The sequence below is a fragment of the Colletotrichum higginsianum genome, chromosome 1 (assembly GCF_001672515.1).
Source record: "Colletotrichum higginsianum IMI 349063 chromosome 1, whole genome shotgun sequence".
NCBI classification, from domain to species: Eukaryota; Fungi; Ascomycota; class Sordariomycetes; order Glomerellales; family Glomerellaceae; genus Colletotrichum; species Colletotrichum higginsianum.
The window spans coordinates 4900697-4917435 of record NC_030954.1 but is presented as its reverse complement, the minus strand read 5'-3'; the positions used below and the strand labels follow the sequence as shown (position 1 = coordinate 4917435).

Here is a 16739-nt window from a genome sequence, read left to right as displayed (position 1 = left end):
AAAAATGAAGGAGTGCAAAAAATCAGCTGGCTGCAGGCGCAGGTATTTTGACGACGTCATCAGGGGGCTTATTTTTTCCCATTGGGTACAAAAGGCGGGTCTTGGTCGGAGACCGGAAGAGGATTTTGCAGGTGACCTGGCAAAGAGGGAAGGAGAGAAGGATAGAAGGGGGGAAAGAGGAAAGGACTTGCCGAAAGCACGATGAATGATGGCAGGGGAGGCACGAGGCAAGGCAGGGACGGACGGAAGGGGACGCTGGTGGTTCAATCAAGATTTCCCAGGCTCCGTTTAGGGAGAGCTTGGCCATCTTCCAAGAGACATGCTCGGCTCTTCACCTTGTGCCTTGTGCGTGCCTTGGCTACTGGCTCTTGGCAATGGGTTCATCGGAAATCCCACGGAATCAACAGTTGTAGCAATAGCCCGCCCGATAGGACAGATAGTGCAGGCCCCTTCAACCTTGGCACAAGACAGACCCGATCCACTCGGGCGGGAAGCTGCTTGGCGGTGATTGGCGATGATTGGCGATGCGGCGCAAAAAGGGCTGCAGACAACACCACACCCGACCCGACGAGCCGCGGTAGGATTTCGTTGTGTGGTGTCTTCTATGTGTCTGATGCCGACGGATGTAAGGGTCCTCCTACCTAGGTGTACCTGTAGTTGTATCCGCTTGTGCTCTAGGTATCCGTCCGTACTTGAGGCGGTAACAGTTTGTATCCCAGGATTATTGATACATGACACATGTGTCCTGTCCTACGAGGACGCATGTCGGCAGAGAGGGATGCTTTGATTGCCCCGTTGCAGAATGAATGTTACGATGGCTTCCTTCCAGAACAAGAATCAATCCACAGCAAGAAAGTCTAGACGCGGCCCGAAGAATTTTACTACTCAGACCCTCAGCCTGGTCTGCTAATAACCCCGTGGGTGATGGACGCTCTGGGGAGAGAAGCGAGCGAACAAAGGGCACCACCTGGACCCGGCTCATCCGTCGCACCCACCCTCAGTCTCTGCTCGATGTACCTCCCCGCCGCGTTGCCATACAAAAGATACCCGCCGGGGAAGACACTCGTCTTCGGCCTTCTCCCGTCATTCTCCCACCTAGGCAGGTACAGAACCTACGATGACTTCCGCGCTTTCACCCACTTACATCATCCCACACCCCAGTCCTTGTTTCTACAAGATCCACTCGCCATCCCCCACCAACGTCATTCAATTCTTCCTCGTCTTCCCCCACATGGCTGACTGGCTGGATGACTGACGGACTATCTGACTGACTGAGCGAGCAACCCCCCTACCTAGGCACCAACAGCTTTCAGGGAACAGACAACACGGCCCAGATTGGCTCTTCTGCCCAAACCCCCTCCGCCTCCACTGTTCCCGGAATCCCATGCCCAGAATTCCCATCGGCATCCCCAGAGCCGCATTGGTAATCCGTCCTCACCTCACACCCCCCTTCCCACCCCAATGACACGCCCGCTCTAATTCCATCTCCATGTTTTTGTTCTCCTCACAGCTACGCAGAATTCTCGCCCTCTTCTGGTCATCCTGCCCAAAATGATGGGGAACGGTCCGATTACTCGACCTGGAGACCCCAGGCCCCGGACGGCAACATCTCGGTGCCTTTCTCCCTCGTCCAACGGAAACCAGTCCATGGTCCGTCCCAAGTCATCTGACACTCGACTCTCGGTCCTCTCTTGACGTCACGCCCCCCCGCTATCAAGACACGCCCATGCCGCAATCGCCAGTCTTCCAGCCTTTTGGTTCTCCCCAGCAAACCGTCTTGTGTCTGTTTTTCTACGGGACCTCCGTGTGGGGGGTGGTGGTGCTCGGGGCTTGGGGCTCGTGTCGTGAGTTGATCGACCGAAACATACATATATAACACTGCAAGCCGTGTCCTCCAACGCTGCCTTCGCATTGTCTCGGACGAACCATCATCGGCATCCTTCCTCAAGCACCTCACACCCCCAACTTCCCCTCCTCAACCCCGGAATATCGTCGCCCACCATGGGTTTCTCGACGATCGAGTTCGACAAGTACAATCCTGCCTCGGAAAAGGCAAGCGATGCCCGCCAGGACCTCGCCCACCTCGACTACTCCCCGCTGAAGCGCATCACGGGGCGGTCATGGGCCATGGGCATCCTCGTCTCCATGGGCGGCATGGTGTAAGCTGGAGCTCACAAAACCCCCCTGCCTACACGCCATACAGTCACTGACACCCTCCCAGCTTCGGCTACGACACCGGTCAGGTCTCCGGCTTCCTTGAGATGCCCGACTTCCTCGAACGCTTCGGCGAGCGCGGCCCCGATGGCACCCCTCATTTCAGCAACGTCCGCTCCGGTCTGATTGTCGGTCTCCTCTCCATCGGCACCCTCATCGGCGCCCTGTGCGCCGCCCCCATCGCCGACCGCTTCGGACGTCGCTACTCCATCTCTTTCTGGTGCGTTGTCACCTCTGTTGGCTTCGTCATCCAGATTGCCGCCGAGAGGGCATGGGAGCAAATCATGATGGGCCGCTTTGTCGCCGGCCTTGGCGTTGGCGCCCTAAGTCTCATCGTTCCCATGTTCCAGGCCGAGACTGCACCGCCCTGGATTCGTGGTGCTCTTGTTTGCGCCTACCAGCTCCTGATCACACTGGGTATCTTCCTGGCAGCCTGCTTCAACTTTGGTACCGTGACACACCTCGAGAACAGCTCCGGTTCGTGGCGCATCGTCATCGGTCTTGGCTGGCTGTGGACCCTCATTCTCGGAGTGGGAATCCTCGCCTTCCCCGAGACGCCTCGCTTCGACTACCGCATGGGCAGAATCGAACGCGCCAAGAGCACCCTCTGCCGCGTCTACGGCGCCCCGGAGAACCACTACAGTATTCATGTTCAGCTCGAGGAAATCGAGAGCAAGCTGCGCGCCGAGTCCTCCATCAAGGGCAACGCCGTCCAAGAATTCACCGGCATGTTCAAGGCCCCCCGCATGGCCTACCGCATTGCTCTGGGATGTGCTTTGCAAATGTTCCAGCAGGTATGGACCATCTCCCACACTCCCCCTGTCCTACAAACACTAACAAACACTTCCCGACAGCTCACTGGTGCAAACTACTTCTTCTACTATGGAACCACCATCTTCGCCTCGGTCAACATCAACTCCTTCATCACGCAGATCATCCTAAACTCCATCAACTTCGGAACCACCTTTATTGGTCTTTACATCGTCGAGCATTTCGGACGTCGCAAGTCGCTCATCACCGGCTCTATCTGGATGTTCGTGTGCTTCATCATCTTCGCCTCCATCGGCCACTTTAGCCTCGACCAGGAAAACCCCCAGAGCACTGTCGGTCCCGGTATTGTCCTCATTGTTTTCGCCGCCCTGTTCATCCTGGGCTTCGCGACCACCTGGGGTCCCATGGTAAGCTTTGGACCTGCACACAAAAGACATAAGCCCGCATCAGACACTAATTTCATCCAGATCTGGACTATCCAAGCCGAGCTTTTCCCATCCCGCTACCGCGCCAAGGCCATGGCGCTCTCGACGGCCAGCAATTGGATGTGGAACTTCTTCATTGGCTTCTTCTCGCCCTTCATCACTGGCGCCATCGACTTCCGCTACGGCTACGTCTTTGCCGGCTGCAACCTGGTCGGTGCCGCCATCGTCTACTTCTTCGTCATCGAGGGCCAGGGCCGCACCCTCGAGGAGATTGACACCATGTATCTCGAGCGCGTCGCCGCCTGGAAGAGCACTCAATGGGTGCCGCCTTCCGCCGAAGAGATGCACCGCATCCGCAAGCAGGCAGGCACCGAGTTGGATGCCAGCGCGAGCGACACGGCCGCGCATGGCGAGAAGAGCGAGGGACTGCAGCCGAAGGGCGTTAATGGCACCTCCCACCAGGAGAGAGTCTAATCATAATGTCGTGGCATTCAATACCATGTGGCGTTTTCTCGTTTTGCAGCCACAATTAGGTCTGCGGGAAGTGGTGTATTTACATGAAGATTTGCATGGCATGGAGTTGAGGCATATTGAATCGATCAAGAAAGATCACATGATTTCTAGCGTTTATACCAATACCAATTCAATATTATACGCATGTCGTGAAGCATAAGTGCTTCGTCAGCCACTTTGAACACTATGAGCCACATACACGTCTATCTAGAGAGATTTTTACCCTAGGCCTTTGATTGAAATGTATATTCTAAAGAGACATGCATTTTTGTTATTTATTCCCTAGAACTACAATGCTTAGTACCAAGGTAATTGAACCCTAGTTAGATGGGGCACGTTGACTTTGCCTTGTGCAATCCGGCAAACCGCGCAGCCAGCCATATTTCATAGTACTGACTAGCCTGTCAGTCCTTTCGTTAGCTGCGCATTCAACCAAGACTCGACCTCGAGAGGCCAGACCCCCAAATGGACCGCAGAGACTTTCGCTTCGATCCATCATGTCGTTCAGGTGCAGCCGGGTCATCCGCCGCCCCAAGATCAGACGATCTGGGTGACCAGGATGGGCAGGGAACAAGACCCTGCAGAGTGGCCCTGATGAGTGATTCCTACATGGGAACAGCGTCCCCTGCTTGTAGCTGCCGGTTCCTGGCAACGTCAAACAGAACCCGGAACTAATTCCATGGAATCCGCGGAAGTGGAAACCTTAAAAGATAAATTTAAAAATATAAAAATAAAAATAAAAAGACGATCTGCTGTGTTCTCCGCTACTCGCGAGTCAGAAGTCTCTTGCTACGTCAGTGAGGGGACATCGTCGGCGAGGTATTTATCCCAGGCGTCCCCGGCTGGGTTTCGATCTCTTGCCTTTTACATCATCATCATCTTCTTCCAAACCCTCCAAAGATTTCAACTAAAATCTTCCGAATCCTGCTTTTTAAATTTGTTTCAAAAAACAATCACAGAATTATTCCCCCCCAAGCATCCTATCCAGAGCCGATACAAACCCGCCCAAGATGACTGCCACTCTCACCGTTCTCTACCCCAACGTGGCCGGCGCCGAGTACAACTTCGACTACTACATCAACAGCCACATGCCCCTGGCCGCCGCCAAGTGGAAGCCGTCGGGCTGCCTGAGCTGGACCGTCGCCAAGTACCAGCCGGGACCGGACGGCGCGCCGCCCAAGTACGCCTTCGCCGGCCTGATCCGCTTCAGCAGCCTCGAGGCCATCCACAAGGCCCTTGCCTCGCCCGCGACCCTCGAGCTCATGGAGGACGTCCCGAACTACAGCAACCAGGAGCTGCAGTTCCTGATGGCCGAGGACGCCGAGAGCACGGATGCGTGAGGGGGGAGGAAGAGTCATAGATGATGGGGGATGGGGCACGTAACGGATGAATAATGATGAACAGGGAGATCATGGTGTTGGAAAATATTTAATAAAGCTGTGTTTTTTTTCGGCATCCCAACCTCTTGCTGCCGTGAGGCCTGTGGCTCTTGAATGTGATCTTGCAACACGTTACAAATCTTCATGAGTAGCGGATGAACAAGTATTCACATCTGGACTTTGACTTGCGGAACTGGTACCTATGCATCTTGGATGTGACGAACAGGAGGCTGCTGACCAAGTGCCCTGAGTAGCTAGACAAACCTACCTTCTTTAACTCTCTTTCTCTCTCTCTCTCTCTCTCTCTCTCTACCCTAGACTGAACTATTGATACCAAGTAGGAAACCCGAGCGACCAGTCTCTTGAGTGCGCTGTTTCGTTGTCTAAGTTAATCTAAGTAAATCCCTGATTCTGTGGAGGTGCCGAAGATCCTTTCCCCTCCAGATTGTGTGTCTCCCGAATATTGACTTTCTTTTCTTTGGATGGTCCTCTACACCCCTGTCGCCGCAACGATTAACAATGACGTAGCCAGCTTTCAGAAGCCCTTAAAAATCCAATCCTGGCAGTTTTCCTGTGCCTAAAAGCCTGTGGGAAGCTCAAAGCCTTAGTATGGAGTCTAATCTGCTTGTTATTTGAAACAGTTGTCAACACTGCTTAAATGCCTTGAGGTACCAGTCAGAAAGCTATCCTGTTTACATTGCAGCCTGACTAGGCTGCTAGGAGATAGTGTAGGGCAGCTTGGGGCTAGTCTAGGATAGCAAGAGAGGGCTACCTAGATTTAAGCTAGGTGAACTATACAATGGCCTCCCTACCATGCTCTTCCTTACAGACCATCTTTAGAGTTATTCTCTAGAAAGCTGTTTCATCCCTCTTAGTGCCACTAGCAGTCCTGCAGGTGCTGACTATTCAGAAACTACGCGCAAGGATCATGCAAGGCCGTCTCCTCACAGCCCTAGCAGGTCACTGGGGATAGCCAAGGATAGTCCCATCGACGTACAGAAAGGGTCGATAGGCGATTAGGAGGCATGTCACCAGCCAACAAGGACGTAGAAGCAGAGAAGCTGCAGGTCAAGTCGCCCAACTTAATAGCAGCTGTTGCCCAGCTGAAAGGGCGGCTGGTAATGGCGGCATCAGACCAACGGGAATACCCCGACAAGGACGAACCAGACTGACTGAGTAAGCTGAAGCCACAAACCAAGGCTTCGGATCCTTTATTCGCTGATCGAATGGGGGATGTTGCTAGACGGGTAGACTGTTCTAGGCTTTCAAGGATTCGCTTCCACATCAGGGGGTGATTTACCGTCTTGTCCACGTCGTCCCCCCCCTCTCATCGCCAAGTCTCGGGCGCGAGTAGCGCAGGCGGCAAAACATCGTCGTCGGAGCAGCTCATTCGACGCGGACGACAAGCGGCGCCCGGGGCCGTCGTTCCGCGACTGTCTGAGAGGAGAGACCGCATGTCCCCCCCGCCCCCCTCTCCCCTCCCCACCTTTTACCCTGCCACACTTCCTCGACATGCTCCAAGTGCCGGGCGTGTCACAACTGATTCCATTGAGGCGCAGCTTTCGCGCTCCCCTTTCTGCCGTGGTCTGACCTCCTACCCTCGTTTCTCCGGCGTCCAGGCCTCCCCCTCGTGAATCGAGAGACCACCCATGCATGTTATTAAAGCCTTGGAAAGCGCCCAAGGCAGGCAGCGAGCAACAACGTTTTTGGGACTTCTAGAACAGCAAATATTATTAGAACAGCACAAAATCCCCAGCAGCGAATCATATTGGAGACTAGAAATAAAAGAAGTCGTCAACACACCCCGTCATGTGGAAGTGGAAGAGCAAGTCCCACAAAGCCGACGAGGACGCGTCGGGCTCCGCATCCTCATCCGGCCCCGCACCCGCACCAGCCTCGACCTCGGCCCCTCCACCAGCCTACGGCGCAGCCACCCCACAGCCCTCCGGATCCGGACCCCTTGATCTCCCCGCTGTCCTCGGCGCCGTGAGCCTCGGCCCCACACCACCCCACGGCACTGACCCTACGGAGGACGCCTGCCTCGCCCACCTCCGCCTCCTGACGGCCTTCAACCGCCTTAAGAACGAGACGGGATACCGCGACGGCCTCTGGGAGATCTGGGACTCGCGCGCCAATGTCGGCGGCGGCAATGACAAAGCCGCCGCTGCTGCAGGGACCCCGAACCCGGACGTCCTTGTCAAGCTCCGCGAGAAGCGGTGGGCCGTCTATGTTGGCCGCGCCGTCGACCGCTATGCCGTCTGGTGGCGGAGCTTCGTGCCGGACATGCTGCTCGAGAGGGACATGGTCGACCCGCCCGAGGAGAGAAGGGACCGATACGAAGGGTTCCCAAGGTCGGAACCCATGGTCTGGAACGCCGACATGCTTCCGCCGCTGGGTAGGAAATGTCCTGGTTCTTGCTGGTCATCTTAACTGACGCAAAGTCACGCAGATGTATTGCTTGTCTGGCACGCACACATGCTCAACCCAAGGATTTACCTCGAGGTATTCAACCCCCAACCCACAACCACCACACACACATAGTTGCAATCATCATCGTCGATGCCAGACCACCCACTAATGCTCACAAGGACTGCCTCCGCTATGGCCACGGCGCCCTCTGGGCGGCCGGCATGCCCTGGCCCGTCGTCAACCAGGCCATCTCGGGTGCGACCTTTGACTATGTCGTCTCGAACGCCTGCGTCGCGCAATGGGAGGCCCGCACGAGCCTCGCTTGGTGCAACGAGGACGATCCAGACGCCAAGAAGATCCGCTGCCCCTCGTGCCCGACGATGGTGTCCGTCCCATGGACGACGTGTGGCCAATCAAGGGACTACAGCGGAACCAAGTGAGTGCACAGCATCCGCCGCCAGCCCAATCCCAGCAGCGAGCGCCTCGGCCATCCCCTCCTCCAGCAGCTGGAATAGCGAGCCCATTCCCTGACATCACAACAGACGCCCCGGCATCGCAGGCGAGGGCTACGCAGACGGTCACTTGACCCAAACCTGCCCGTCCTGCTCCGTCACCATAACCCACGAGTCCCTCCGCGCCGCAAAGTTCCGCAACGACATCCAGGCCTCCGTCACCTCGGACCACGCCATGCCGGGCACGATCCTCGACCTCCACACCGGCCTGCCGAAACCACTCAAGTATGACTCTGACAACAGCAATTCGGCCGGCTGTCCCGACCAGCTCTTCCCCGCGCGCCTCGCCCGCCGCGGCCTGCTGGCCGAGGTCGTCGAGATGCTGAAGCCCGGCAGCAAGGTGGCGCCGAGCATGATGGTCGTCCGTGACAACATGGAGGAGAACTTCACGGGCAAGTTCGCCGACTCCAAGAACCTAAAAGAGGTGATGAATCGTCACGGTCACAAGAAGGTGACGGAATTCCGCCTGAGCTTGGACGGGAGGCGGCAGACGCGGAAGATGATGTCGCGGTACTGGGAGAACTCGTCGCCTTTTGCCATTGATCTTGTGGGCTGTGTCATGAGACAAGGGACGTTTACCGAGAAGATGTGCAAGGTGAGATACCCTCCCGCGCGGTCCGACCTACCATTGAGAGCCCATGGTCCTTCTTCATAAAGGCGAGGTTGATTTACCCTTTACAGCTCGACTGGCTGCACTTCCCGACGGCTCGGAATCTTGTGGCCGACCTCCTCAAGAAGTACACCCGCTTCGTCGATATCATCGCCATCGCGGCCACGACAAAGGACAAGGTTGCTGTGCCGACGCTCGACGTCGACCTCACATGGCACACGCACCAGCTCTCTCCACAGTCCTACTTTGTCTTCACGCTCGCCAAGACGGGCGCTTTCGTGGACCACAACGACAAGGTTGACGAGGATAAGCTGAGCACGGCCTTTGAGTGGACGAGCAAGACCTACCAAGAGAAGTATGGCGAGGTTTACTCCCAGTGCAAGTGCTGGTACTGTGAAAGTAAGTGCTTCCATTACCCACCATCACGCAAGCCAGCGACCGCTCGGAATCAGGGCTCTCTCATGGCTTCCGAGGCCAAAGTCGTCTTCGCTGGTCGGCGCACTCCGGCCTTATCCTCGACATGATGACTGACAGCACATGCGTTATCTTTAGCTGTCAGGGTGATGGCGTTGCCGGCGACCAAGATGTTTGGCATAGGCAAGGAAGAAAAGCATAAGCACAACCTGCACGCAATCTTCTGCAACCCCCCCTTCCTCATGTGCTTTTGTGTGACACAGTTATTATCCCACCACACTTACTTACCGAACCCCTGCCTTGACGCAGTCCTCGAAGCATGGCATGCGGCCGCCAAGGCAAATAACGTGCCCATGCCTCCCATGACCGAGTCGGCGCACGTCTCGTCGCACCCGGCGGTTCACACCAACGAGACGACAGCCCGTCGAGCAACCACTCGTCCGATACGTCTCGAGTACCGGAACAGGTTGGAGGAAACGCACTCTAAGGCGCGCAAGAGGGCGACCAAGAACTTCAAGGCCGACTCTGGCAAGCGTATGGGACCCCGGGGCGAAGACAGGACGTCTTTCTGGGGGAAAGACGTTGAGGTCGAGGGACCCTGGGCCTCGAGCTTGGCTGCTGTCACAACGAGCGCCATGTATCCCGCGCCGCCGGGCTTCGCAAACATGGGGCCCGGCTCGGTGGGCAGCTGCGCGACGGGAACATGCGGCGGAGCCACTGGGTGCGGCTCCGAGCTGCTGGGCATGTGCACAGCCGGCTGTGTTGGGGTGAGTCCTCCCCCTCCTCGTTCGGTCGAGTTTCACCACGGTCTGCGGGATATAACGTCCCATGTTCTCTTCTTATCATCGGTACCGAGGCTTCCCACGGCCATGACGATTTACTGACACGGTGAACAGAGCGGCTGGTTTGGCGGAAACGCCGGATGTGCAGGAATGGGCACAACGTCCGGTGGTGTGATGCTCTAAAGACACATTGATAAGCTGTGACTGGGATGAGGGAGCTTGGGCCCCAAAGTTCTGTCTGTTTCTTCTCCATTGATGCCCGCGCGGGCGTTGAAGGTCGTGGTTATCTGCCGCTTAAGCTTAATCGGATGGCAAGGTCCGATCGGAGGTCGGTGTGGGCCTGCGTCTCTGTCATACTGGGGAGATCCGCTTCGCGCGAGTAATGGGATGCCCGACCTACGTCCTATGGGGACGGGTTCGACCCTTTCGAGAGATGGGCGGAAACTCAGTTTGGATGGTCAAGCAGCAGAGCGATGTGTACACCGCTCCTGGCCGACGATCACTATCAGAGGTTGCTTGGCTGTCGTAAAAGCAATCCAACCAGCGTTCGAGATGGCTTTCCCCGGGTTTGTGTCTGCGCCAACCGTGACACGGATCTACGCTTCCCGCCCACCTGCCTCTCTTCGTCTGGCGTAAGACATTGGGCTTCTTTCTTGTGCTGCCAGCTGCAGCCCGAGATGGTCAATCTCTGTGCGCTGAGAGGTTGCTATCTTGGTCGCCGCGCAAGACAGGCTTCCACTTGATCACGCATCGTCGGCAGCTGGTCCCCAAAGAGGAAGGTTCGTGGAAGACGCTGTGCGCTATTGTCGAAGGGAGTCGGGACTGGACATGGAGGGGAAGGGAATTTGACGTGCAGCGGAGATGACAAGACCTGGTGGCCCCAGACCATGTCCCCTCTTTCGCAGGTGATTAACAGGGACCGATAAGATAACGTGCCGATGCCGAGAGATATGAGTGGCTGGTCGTGGATTCGGCCCCGAGTGGGTTGAGAGGAAAAGAGAGAGGGAGGGAGGGGGTGGCCCGTCGTGCGTCGGCATTGAACATGGAGGATGGCAGATTACCCCGCCAATGAGGACAGAGATAAAGGCCATACACGGTCGTCAGCTCGTCGGCTGGACCCTGGGGGCCACCCCTGCGAAGCCTTATGAGACGTCTGCTTCGAGTCGTACTGCGGCCGGCCGAGTGTCCTTTTTCAGAGAAGTGAGCCGTTTCATCGACTCCAATGCCGCATCGTCGGCGGGTTCCTGGAGGGTCGGGCTGGAGATTAAGACAGCAGGTGGTCGAATCGTGGGGTCGGGAAGGATGGTGACTGGCTCGACGGCAGAGCAAACAAACATGGGTGTGGGGTTCCGGGGGGGGGGGGGTGTGGTCGAACAGCAGGAAACGTGGGCTTGGGACTATCGCGGCCCGCCGATGAAGGAGACGTCGAGACGACGAGAGTGTTCAACTGTCAAGATAGACGGGAGGGCGATAGAGAGGAGAAACAAAACACATATAAACCACGGCGGATCGCCCGCCTTGGGATGAACTGCTCCATCATCAGTGCCAAGCCATCCGTTCACGACACCTCTCAGCCTTCATCCTTGTTCTCCTTCTCGCTCGAGTCCTCGCCCCAGTCGCTCATACTCGTCAACCGTCACCATGAAGGTTACCGCCGTTCTGTTCATGCTCGCCGGCGCGGGCTTTGCTGCCCCCGTCCCGGAGCCGGTCGCCGAACCGTTGCCGATGCCCACTCCCGTAAGTGCCGACAGATTTCCTCGGCGCCCCGTCCGTTGTTGAGACCCAATCCTACGCGGACCATGCCCGACTGACAAACTCGCTCCCAGCCCGGTATCCCTACCGCCGCGACGGCCAAGACGCAGCTTGCTGCCCTGACGGTGCGTGCGTGGACCAACACCGACACGTACAACCGCGACCTCTTCCCCCACTGGTCGACCGTCTCGGGCACGTGCAACACTCGCGAGACTGTACTCCAGCGTGACGGCACCGGCGTCGTGGTCAACTCTGCATGCGCTGCCACCAGCGGCACCTGGAAGAGCCCCTACGACGGCGCAACCTGGACCGCCGCCAGCGACGTCGACATTGACCACATGGTGCCTCTGAAGAATGCCTGGGTTGTGAGTCTCACTCTCTCTCCCCCGTCCGAGGGTTGAAGTTTGATCGATGGCTACGCACACTGAATTGTGCGCTGTGCGCATCAGTTGTGACTTCACGGGACGTAAAGTGATTGTAGGGACGCAAGGCTAACATGGCATGACAGTCTGGTGCCGCATCGTGGACGACTGCCAAGCGCGAGCAGTTCGCCAACGACCTCACCCGCCCCCAGCTGTGGGCTGTTACCGACAGCGTCAACCAGTCCAAGAGCGACAAGAGCCCCGACTCGTGGAAGCCTCCTGTGACCAGCTTCTACTGCGTCTACGCCCGCAGCTGGGTGCAGGTCAAGAGCTACTGGGCCCTCAGCGTCACGTCGGCCGAGAAGACGGCCCTCACCTCGATGCTCAACACCTGCTAAAGCGATGGCGACTTTTTGAGATTTCGATCCGAGCGAGCGAGCGAGCGAGCGAGAGATGGGGCTTCTTGGGTGCACGAGTGTGTGTGTGCTCCTGGGCCGGTTTCGCATGCCTGATTTCGTCAGCGACGGAACCATGACGGGGCCTTTCTTTTCTCTTCTTTTTCAATGTTCATATTTATTCTTTCGATTTTCTACTTCCTGCTCGCAAGGGAAGGAACTTGACCTTTGAGACTATCGGGGGATGGAACACGAAGGCGCCGAGGACGCGCTGGTTGGTCGCGAGACTGGCTCGCTTGGCGCCGCCACGAAGTCTACGGATGAATTGATGTAAGGGGCAACTGGGGACAAAATCATTGTTGCAAACGTTGGATTGTCGACGGGGCTGTGCTGCCTGTGCAACGGTCGAGAAAGATGCAAGGCGTGGATGGTATTGCTAGTTTAGCATCCGTTGTTAGTCCCCAAGTCGCCGCTGGGCTGGGGCGAACCGGAGAGATGCAATTAAACAAAAGCAAACCAATCGAAAATGCCGCTCGAGGAAGGTGTTGAACAATGCGTTTTCCTGAACGCCGGACATGGTCTTGGTGAATATGATTGGTGATGCAAGCAAATGGGGTTCTGTTTCTCCTCGCTTTGGCAGAGTAGTAATTTCAGTGCAGGTCGACCGGACGCGTCCTGGACTCCTATTCGCACAACACGAGACGGCCAACGGTCTTGGCACCTGGGCCAGCCCGATCTGTCGTATACTCCTGAAGCGTAGGGCTGGGCAAAGTGGACATGTGCCGTTCAGATGGAGATCATCGTTGCCCGGCGCATAGGGGGAGGTCGCAGTCGACGACAGTCAACAGAGGCAGCCAGCCAGCCAGCAGCAGTGCTGCCGCTTGCGACAGTCGCGGCTTGCAGCGGACAGTCAGTCAGTGGGAAATTGCGGCCGAGAATGCCGAGACTTCGCTGGTGGGGAGACGAGACGTGGCAAGTACGGCTTCATGTCGGTTTAAGCGTGAGACAATGATGAATGGAGATGCTGACGGTGAACGAGGCAACGTTGGCGTCGTCGTTGTGGAAGGGTAAGGAGGAAACGGCCGAGGGGGTCGTTGGAATCCTCGGCTGGTGGAATTCGTCAGGTGGAGGGAGGGGGGGAATGTGGCGATCCATCTGAGGGGATGGGGAGGCTGGGAGATGGTGTTGAGAACTTGAGCCGAGGACTGAAGGGGAGCTGGAACAGAAAAAAGATGGCGAAGGTGGTGTAAGACGGAAACGGCGCCAATCTGGACTGGACTCGACTCGACTCGACTTGGAACTGGAACTGGAACTGGCTTTCTGTTCTGCCCTGGATGCAGGAGATGCAGAAACAGAGAATTTGATGCCGGTGTAGCAAACGGTTCGATGGGTAGGTAGAAAGAAGGAGAGACACAGAGAGCGTGCCTGCAGATGGAGGGGGGGCTCATGGAGAGAGAGGTACGTACCGAAGCTGGATGCACCAACGCATACATAGTAGGTAAGTTAGGTAGCCTACAGGTACCTACTACGTAGTAGGTGGTAGGAAAGAAGGGCCCGCCTGCAGCTGGGATACCTAATCTCCCGCTTGCAGCAGTCCAGTTGTCAATCGTTCTGAACCAGCTGGGTGGCGGTTAGCGAGATGCAAGGTACCTTCCCCCCAGTTTCTGCGTGGCGGTGTACCTTTGTCGCTTTTGGACCCTGCGTTAGCGTGGCGCTCCCTCCTTCCTCCTTCCTTCCCTTCCCATCTTACTGCACACCCTGCCTTGCGCACCACCTCCTTCCCAGTCTCGCCTTTGCTGACTTCGCGCTTGACCTCCTCCTGCCAGTGCAAGTTGCTCTTGGCAAGCAGAAGGAGGGAATTAGTGAAGTTGGAATAGGAGGCAAGAACAGTAGGGGAGTAAGACAAGACGAGACGAGACGAGACGAGACAATACTAATTATGCATCCATCCACCCATGTCATCTTGTGCTTACACAAGCGCCCTAGGCAGCTAGCTTACAGGGAAGAAGAAACGCAGAAATGAAGCAACGAAGCGACGGAGAAGCCAACATCACAGCTGCCTGGACCCCATCCAGGGACTCTTGGGATTCCTTGGGGTTTCTTGGGATTTCTTGGGATAGGTCAGTCCAGCTACTTGGTATTCTCCCCCCCTCCAACATGTACAAAAACCCAGTGGAACCGCCGTCCGACGCAGAACAAACCGTTGACCGCCCGTTTTCGTCTCGTGTCTCGTGTCTCGTCCTCTGGTTTCCCATTCTTTTGATTTCAGTATCTTCCAATTCGTCGCTCGCTGCCTTCGGCCACCAAAGGAAAGCGACTGTTCACAATTGACACACACACACATACACACATACCACCCCTTCGAGGTTGACTCACCTTGTTCCAGAAACTCTCCAGCCTCTCGTTTCTTGTTGCCGCAAACCATACACAGGTAGCCAGCCCTTAGGCCTTTGGTCCGAGTCCTGCATCCACCATTCACCATCCACCCCCCCTTTCAACCTTCCTTGGTTCCTTCGTGCCTCCCCTGGTACGCTAGATGCCGGTTTCGTAGCCTCTAGCCTTCCCAAACATCTATATTTGGACCCTCCTCGTCCTCCTTCACTCTCTCCAGGAAGACGTCCGTGATCCTTCATCTCTTTTATAAAACCACAACTCGACGTCGACATCGTCTCGGGCTTCAGTCTTTTCTACCTGTCGGTTTTTCGCCCCAGTCTCACCAGACCATCCGCATATTGCAACCACTTGTACAACCATCGTCCTCGTCCCCGTCAACTAAGAGATGATGAGATACGCTACTTTGGCTCTGGCCACTGCCGGCCTGGCATCTGCCCAGACCTTTTCGCTGTGCAACCCCGTCAAGGGCGATGGTGAGCCAATGCCCCCCCCCCCCCCCCCCCCCCCACCTCCCACTTACACGGGCCGGTCACTCTCTCAAACTATGGCCCCATGTTACTCAACAACACCACGATGCTAACATGCTTTTCCAGCCTGCCCTGCGAACCCGGCCTTTGGCGGCGAAGCCAGCTATGACTTCCGCACCTCCAAGAACATCGACGACCTGGAGTCCTTTTTCATCGTCGACGGCGGCGTCAAGTACAACACCAAGGTCATGTCCTTCTCCCCCGACACGGGAGCTGAGATGACCATCTTCGAGGAGAGCAACGCTCCGACGCTCACCTCCAAGAACTACCTCTTCTTCGGCAAGGTCGAGGTCGAGCTCCAGGCCGCCCCGGGCCGCGGCATTGTCACCAGCATCGTCTTGCAGTCCGACGCCCTCGACGAGATCGACTGGGAGTTCGTCGGCGCCGACCAGACCCACGTCCAGACAAACTTCTACGCCCTCGGCATCAACGACTACACCCGCGCCCGCTACTACGAGGTGCCCTTCAACCCCATGACCTCGTTCCACACCTACACCATCGAGTGGACCAAGGAGTCCATCGTCTTCTCCATCGACGGCAAGGTCTACCGCACCGCCACCCCGGCCGAAGGCAACTACCCCCAGACCCCCATGCAGCTGAAGCTCGGCACCTGGGTCGGCGGAAAGGGCACTGCCCAAGGCACCATCGACTGGGCCGGCGGTCTTGCCGAATGGGAAAAGGCCCCGTTCGCCGGCCACTACCGCTCCCTCAAGGTCTGGGACTACGCTGGCGGCGATAAGGCCGGCGCCAAGCAGTACGAGTACAACAAGGGCTCCGACGGCACCTGGCAGAGCATCAATGTTGTTGGCGCCGGCGACAAGGCGAGCATCGGCGGCGTCGGCTCCAGCAACGGTGCCAAGGACGGCAAGCCCATCGGCGATGACAAGGCCGCCCAGTCGGACCTCCCCGTCTTCTCCAAGATCAGCACCTCGGCCCCGGCCTCCACCACCGCCGCCCCCATCTCGTCGGTCGTCGCCAACACCACCATTATCACCAGCACTACACGTGCCAACAACGCCACCTCGTCGGCCCTGACGAGACCTGGTTCGAGTGCCAGCTCCCCCAGTGGCTCCGCCAACGCCCAGACGACTCTTCCCACCACCACCGGCGGCGCTCCCGCTCAGTCGAGCACCCCCGCCGCCGCCGCTGCTGCCGCCCCGGCTCTGCAGGCCAGCCTCTTCGTCGGCGGTCTCGCTGCTTTCTTTGCCGCCATGATTATTTAGACTGGTATCAATTTCTATGGATGGGCTCCGCTAATCACTGTTTGTTCCCATTTGTAC

General features: G+C 57.1%; 5 protein-coding genes across 5 annotated transcripts; all 5 read left to right on the top strand.

Annotated features, from left to right (window-relative positions):
• Window positions 1-2001: 2001 nt before the first annotated feature.
• Window positions 2002-3884, top strand: CH63R_01444 (Hexose transporter; the record flags this gene model as incomplete). The annotated part of the gene is made up of 4 exons (XM_018296419.1): window positions 2002-2159; window positions 2222-3008; window positions 3069-3392; window positions 3453-3884. 4 exons carry the CDS (start codon window positions 2002-2004, stop codon window positions 3882-3884), a joined length of 1701 nt encoding a protein of 566 aa, XP_018164781.1.
• Window positions 3885-4933: 1049 nt separating this feature from the next.
• Window positions 4934-5263, top strand: CH63R_01443 (Ethyl tert-butyl ether degradation EthD; the record flags this gene model as incomplete). Its single annotated transcript, XM_018296418.1, has 1 exon — window positions 4934-5263. The coding sequence occupies one exon, from the start codon at window positions 4934-4936 to the stop codon at window positions 5261-5263; it is 330 nt and encodes a 109-aa protein (XP_018164780.1).
• Window positions 5264-7111: 1848 nt separating this feature from the next.
• Window positions 7112-10212, top strand: CH63R_01442 (Alpha-ketoglutarate-dependent sulfonate dioxygenase; the record flags this gene model as incomplete). Its single annotated transcript, XM_018296417.1, has 6 exons — window positions 7112-7653; window positions 7752-8147; window positions 8254-8818; window positions 8905-9232; window positions 9386-10014; window positions 10144-10212. 6 exons carry the CDS (start codon window positions 7112-7114, stop codon window positions 10210-10212), a joined length of 2529 nt encoding a protein of 842 aa, XP_018164779.1.
• A 1458-nt stretch (window positions 10213-11670) lies between these two features.
• On the top strand, window positions 11671-12541 carry CH63R_01441 (Secreted protein; the record flags this gene model as incomplete). The annotated part of the gene is made up of 3 exons (XM_018296416.1): window positions 11671-11766; window positions 11856-12146; window positions 12290-12541. 3 exons carry the CDS (start codon window positions 11671-11673, stop codon window positions 12539-12541), a joined length of 639 nt encoding a protein of 212 aa, XP_018164778.1.
• Window positions 12542-15317: 2776 nt separating this feature from the next.
• On the top strand, window positions 15318-16682 carry CH63R_01440 (Glycosyl hydrolase family 16; the record flags this gene model as incomplete). The annotated part of the gene is made up of 2 exons (XM_018296415.1): window positions 15318-15405; window positions 15526-16682. 2 exons carry the CDS (start codon window positions 15318-15320, stop codon window positions 16680-16682), a joined length of 1245 nt encoding a protein of 414 aa, XP_018164777.1.
• Window positions 16683-16739: the final 57 nt, after the last annotated feature.